Genomic DNA, 6,131 nt, shown 5'->3' on the forward strand with positions numbered 1-6,131 from the left:
AAACGAGAATGGGTCTGACGTAATTTTTTTTAAAACAAACGCCAAACTGTATTATTGACCCTCACCTAACGCAAAATATTCGACTTTGTTGATGTAAAACTCGCGCATTCGATGGCACATAAAGACCATAGTTTAAAAGTAAGGATGAACAGTTTTTAAGATCAATTTAGTATGATGATAATGCTAGAAAATAAAGCGTTAATCAAATTTTCATGCAGTTAAGTTCTTTTTTTAAAAGAGCTCTTTCATGTGCAAGCAGAATATACAAGCTCTAACAAATGAGAAGACGCATATTCATTCTTCTGGGCAATAAAACAAAAACTCCCCGGTTTCCTCATGCATTAGCCTAAAACGACTCCAAGGCGTAAGCGATTCGGTGGGATCATTTAACCGCGCATTTTATGTATATGCACAATCGCAACGATTTATTTAGGAAGACAACTACAGTCACTAAAATAGCGCATCGAAACATACTGCGGACATGCACAGAACGCTCAGTTACCTCAAGAGCACGACTATAGCGACACCTTGATTAAACACATTCAAGTAAAAATTCCGCACTTTTCACACCGAAACTCACTCGTACTTTAAAGAATTGATACTGACAAGTACCACCACCAACGTGCAGGCTATGCAACGCTAAGCTAACTACAGTCTACCACATGACATGGGGGTGCCAGGGCAATACATCTAAAACAGATGTCTTTAATGATTTCAGTTGAGATGGGTAGGAGGCAGACTGTTTAGTTCAGATAGAGAGGTCCAGAAGACTCGAGCAAGAACGGCGACCCAAGCCGATGGGGTCCCGCTCTAGGGACTCCCCCCACTCAGCAATAGGCATAATAAATGTTTCACAACCAACTTCCATAGCACTGCAGAGATTAGATTACATTTACTCTTGCAGATAAGTTTGACTTGATTTACTGGAAAGAGTTCCGTACAATTTGTTTAAAGACAGTTTCGAAGATGCTTGGCGCAAGGCTCCCGTCCATGCGGATATATATATATATATATATATATATATATATATATATATATATATATATATATATATATATATATATATATATATATATATATATATATATTGTTTTGGCTAGTAGGATGATTACGAATCGCACTAATATCTGTAAATAGAAATAAATAGGGTTGATTTATTTTACCAGTGAAGGACGCGTCCGAGTAGCCTTCTTTCAATAATTATGTGCAACCCAACTCTCCTTTGTGTTTGTTTGTGTGCTTATTTTGTTAGCTAGTTTGTTTAACTTTCTCTCTCAACATCTCGTCGCCTCGTGACCTGCCATTGGTAAATGTACTTGTCTGTTTACACGTGTCCTTTCTGCAGTATATAAACACACGTTGATTCTTTAATGACGCGTTGCGTTGGGGCGTTGCCGGGTGCGACTGAGGTCAGTGTGACCGTAGTCAGGAAGGACCATCTGATAATTGCCACTACAGAGGAAACCATTGTTCCTTATCGTGCGGCACAAAAACCGTATTGCACGACACCTTTTCCTGCATTGTTACAACAAAACTAGTTACGTAAGCGGTGTCTGGTAGCCAGTTGTGTTCTCTTAATTATAGACGCCGCGGTCGTTTACCGTGTCGGTGGAATTTAGCACTATGTTTCAAGCTGGCAGATTCTAAGCTGGAGAGCCTCTACGTTCCGTGAGGCAGCAGTGCCTTGAGTTTCACTTCGCTGTAGTGACACAGATTCGGAATGAAAGTGAAGGAAAAATGGTAATTGGAAAGTCGGGGTGCCTACACACCTTACCTCGACAGTACAAGTGGGAGCGAGTCAAATTACCCGAGTGAATGAGCAAACCTCAAGAGCACAACAAAGAAAGCGGAGGAGAGACAGAGAAAGGAGAGAGGTTTGGGAAAGGACGAGGCATTCTACAGAAGCCGCCAAGAGTGGACGTTAGGTAGAGAGAGAGGGAAAAGAGAAAAGAGAATGAAGGCTATTCCATGCGAATGAATGGAGAAAGGGAAGAAATGACCTTCAATAGAAGCGTGTCGCTTTATCGTTAAGAGATGGCGCCACCAAGTCGTAACGCGGGTAACATGAAAGTAGTTCTTGAATGGAGAAGAAGATGGCGCTATGCTCTGCACAAGTAACAGTTGATTTCTTACGACTGGACAAGGAGAAACACATCGTTAGCCCTTGACATCGTGACACGTGAGAGTAGCGGCATTCAGTTTGCGTGGCGAAACGTTTGCATAGGCAGTAGTGCGAGGGTCACACTGGATGCAATCCTATATATGCGAAACCAACCTCATTTTCCGGGTCGTTCATGCGGAAACGAGAAGTAATGCGTCGGCATCTTCCATAACAAACCTGAAAAGAGCTGGTCAAGACGAAAGATCTCTGCTGGTGTGCAGTAAACTGTTAAAGCCACGACAATATTTTTTTGCATTTTACTTTTTGTACTTCGAGGGTATCTGCAAGAAGCAGGGTAACGCCGATACTTTATCGATGTGAAGTTTGAAACTGTTGAATCGGACGTTACGCAAAGCAATCTACAACCTACTTATTGGACTCTGTCGTCCAAGTTCACTGTTCTATACGCTACTTTATTTATCTCAGCCAAGGAATCAGTTAGGCCAGACGCAAAACTAGTGCGAATCACTCCGCGCAATAATGAACAACGTTTCTATGGTCACTCCACTATAAAGTGCATTAGTATATTTTTAAACTCTGGCTGGAGCTACTTGGGACAACCTGCACGTGGTGTATGCAAATGCAAATGAGACACAAGGAAAGTTTCTAACCATACTTCATCGTAGCCGATGATGTTCGGGGACTGCGCACAATTTACAAGGAGTGTTTCTAAAATAATGATGACACGATGAAATGAAGTGCGCATGCCTGTTTGGTTTTGAAGATTCGGTTAAAGAGCCTGTATTTTCGTGCGATAGCATTAGAGAGCTTTTTTAGCTGAAATCTTTCTTTCGAGCGGGAATTGAACCCAGCCTTCATGCGTGACAAACACAGCCATGCCTGCGGACAAAATTGTTTCTAAAAAAAAAAACACTGCATGAAAGTTAGGCAGTGCGAGGAACGTAGTAGAATTTGCGTAAAATTTCACGCGGGGTAAAAGTATATGAGTTGCACAACGAGTGCGTGCCTTGAAGTTCAACCCGTGACACAGCGCTCACGCATACTTAATCGTCTTAACGGCATCAACAAAGTGAACAACTGCGTAGGTGTGCGTGTAGTCATGTACGCGTACTATGAAATTGATCAATTGGTGGAAGAATAATTACGGCGTTCAGCGGGCAATTCGCGACCATGTACTTGCAGTACAGGAATTCTAAGATATTATTCTAAGATATATTAAAGGAATTCTAAGATATAATAAAGGGTTTATGTAAACCACACAGACGTTCCTTTCCTTGCGGCACGACCAAGCTTCCCACTGAGAAAAGAAGCCAACGGGGCCCGATTACGCTATCGCGCTCTTCTTTTGAATTGATTGACTGATATGTGGGGTTGAACGTCCCAAAACCACCATTTGATTATGAGAGATGCCGTAGTGGAGGGCTCCGGAAATTTCGACCACCTGGGGTTCTTTAACCTGCACCCAAATCTGAGCACACGGACGTACAACATTTCCACCTCCATCGCAATTGTAGCCGTCGCAGCCGGGATTCGATCCCGCGACCTGCGGTTCAGCAGCCGAGCACCTTAGCCACACCACGGCGAGGCTCCTTTTGAAGTGTCGAAGCTCAAGTATTTCCCGTATTTTCCTCTTCCTGGTACAATATTATATACCGAACTATTGCTCCCTCAGAACGCTTCTTTATTTTTCAAAGTGCCGCAGGATAATTAATGTTTGACCCCACGAGTTATGGGAGGCATAGATGTAGGTGGAATCTTTTCTTGACGGATGGTGTACAGTTCCCATTTTTATACGTTCGTGCGTGTAATTGTAGGCTTCCACGTATGGAAACACATAGAAAATGTTTAAATCTCGTGGTGAGTGGTTAACCCCCCCCCAACACACACCCTTGGCAATGTTACTGATAGTCTTTTTGCAAGGCCTCTAACTTTGATGCACGTAGACGTTGTGTTTCTTAGTGGGGAGACTTGTACCTGATAGGCGAACTTCAGAACAGAGCAAGAATCATCATGTCGACTCACCCATATCTAGCAAAGCTTCCGATGATGCGCACCAGGTCACGGGAGAACTCCATTTCGTCTTCGGTGGGCTCCGGGAGCGCTATGCTGTGGTCACCAGGGTAACGGCCGTACATATTAATGCTGCGCAATAGGTCGGCAGGTGTGCCGGCAGTGAATATGATGTCGTCGGTGTGCGTAATGCCCAGCCAGTCTTCCCAAATCGAGAATGTTGGCTTGTGCGCGAAAAGGAACCGGTACACATCGTGTCCATTCTTCGACGCCCGCAGGGCGAAGTTATCCGCGGGGCACTCAAACAGTGCGTCGGTGAACATGTGCGCCAAGTTTATCTTCCACTCGGTCTCGTTGATGTCACCTTTGTCCATGCCTTTCAGGTACACGTCAGCCAGCGACTCAGTCTTGTAGGACGGCACGTCTAAGAGGAGTCTCATGAGGATTTTCACTGGCGTCTTGTAGTCCTCGGCGATGAGCTCTCTGAGGTGAGGATTTCTCAGTAGTAACCCTTTCACGAACAGCGATCCCTCGTCCGGTGTGGTGCTCAATAGGAGTTCATCTCCTGTCCTGATCTTCTGGCTTTCAGCCAAAGGGTCTTCAGGAAGAAATTCGTCGCCGATCGTCGGAAGGAACAAAAAGCTCGTCAAGGGCAACTCTCTGGCAGTCTTTTGCAAAAGTTCTTCGGCATCGACGCTTTGTATGCATTTCATGCTTTCTTGCGCCTGTTGCTTCCAAGAGATGGTAGGTTTGTAGCATCCTAGTAAACCCATAACTCTGTGTGCCACTGCAGGGGTGTTGAGTTTCGTCAACGACAAAGCCGAACCGGATGCGCCACTTTGGATGTATGCCCTTTTGAATAGCCCTCGACTGACAGGAGATAGCATGTGGAACGTAACGGAAATGGCACCTGCGCTCTGACCCCAGATAGTTATTTCTTCCGGATCGCCGCCGAACGCCTCAGCGTTTTCCTTCACCCATTTCATCGCCTCCACCTGGTCGAACATACCAGCGTTTCCTTTGTACTCTGGCAAGTTCGTCTTGAAGAAGCCGAACATCCCCACTCGGTAGTTGACTGTCACGTACACCACGTCGGCGATGGCAGCAAAGCGGTCTCCGCGGAAGACGAAGAAGCTCGCGTCGCCTGTCAGAAATCCACCGCCATAAAAGTAGATGACGACGGGACGCAACCGGCATTTCTTTGAGGTTGGATCTCTCGCGCACATCCTCGCGCCAGTGGCCTGCCAAATGTTGAGGTAAAGACAGTCCTCGGACCTTTTGCCGTAATCCAGGTACACGTTCTCGTCTACCTGCAGCGGCATCTGCATACAAGATGGGGAGTAATTGGTGGCGTTCCAAACTCCCTTCCAAGGTTTCAGTGGTTGTGGCCTCTGGAATCTTAGTTTTCCCAGTGGAGGTTCAGCGAATGGCACGCCGATGTACCTGTAGATGGTGTGGCCGTCAAGGGTGACGCGGTGTCCAGCAACGTGTCCCTGCTTTGTCTTGACAATGACGCGCTCATTTTCGAAGCTCTCACCGTCAGAACAAAGACAACTTTCCGGGTTCCAGATGAGAACCTGGAAAGCCACCGACAGGACCACCGAAAGTACGGAGACCATGCTGTACGGCATCACGGCAGTCACGAAGCACGAGCTCGACTGAAAGGGCTTCATTACCAATATTCATCTTTTAAGGCTTCCGGAATCGGCGTTGCCTCTTTACAGGAAGGGTGAGAACAGAGCAAGGGAAACGAGAAGGGCAGCGGTGGTAGCCGACCTCAAACGGCTAGGACGCGACGTTGCAGTGCCCGGAGTACGACAGGAAGAGGCGAGGAGGTCGCCCACAGTCGCTTTCGATTTCTATCGCAGAACGAGACCGTAATCTGGCGTCTATCGTACGTACGCCGTCTGGCTTTCGCCTTCATCAAGGCTTCCCCCTCGGAAGGCCGGGCCTTGGCCATTCAAATATCTCGTCGCATTCATTGCAGCACGTGGCGTAC

At 46.3% G+C, this 6,131-nt stretch overlaps 1 protein-coding gene across 1 annotated transcript; it reads right to left on the bottom strand.

The window, feature by feature from the left end:
- Positions 1 to 4,140: 4,140 nt before the first annotated feature.
- LOC142814137 (cholinesterase-like) lies at positions 4,141 to 5,763 on the bottom strand. Its single transcript, XM_075892075.1, has one exon. It carries the CDS (start codon positions 5,761 to 5,763, stop codon positions 4,141 to 4,143), a length of 1,623 nt encoding a protein of 540 aa, XP_075748190.1.
- Between the last annotated feature and the right edge of the window lie 368 nt (positions 5,764 to 6,131).

This window comes from Rhipicephalus microplus, chromosome 4 (assembly GCF_043290135.1).
Source record: "Rhipicephalus microplus isolate Deutch F79 chromosome 4, USDA_Rmic, whole genome shotgun sequence".
In the NCBI taxonomy this organism is placed as follows: domain Eukaryota; kingdom Metazoa; phylum Arthropoda; class Arachnida; order Ixodida; family Ixodidae; genus Rhipicephalus; species Rhipicephalus microplus.

Coding starts and splice junctions, on each gene's coding strand:
- LOC142814137 (XM_075892075.1), bottom strand. CDS start 5,763: ATGCCGTACAGCATGGTCTCCGTACTTTCGGTGGTCCTGTCGGTGGCT.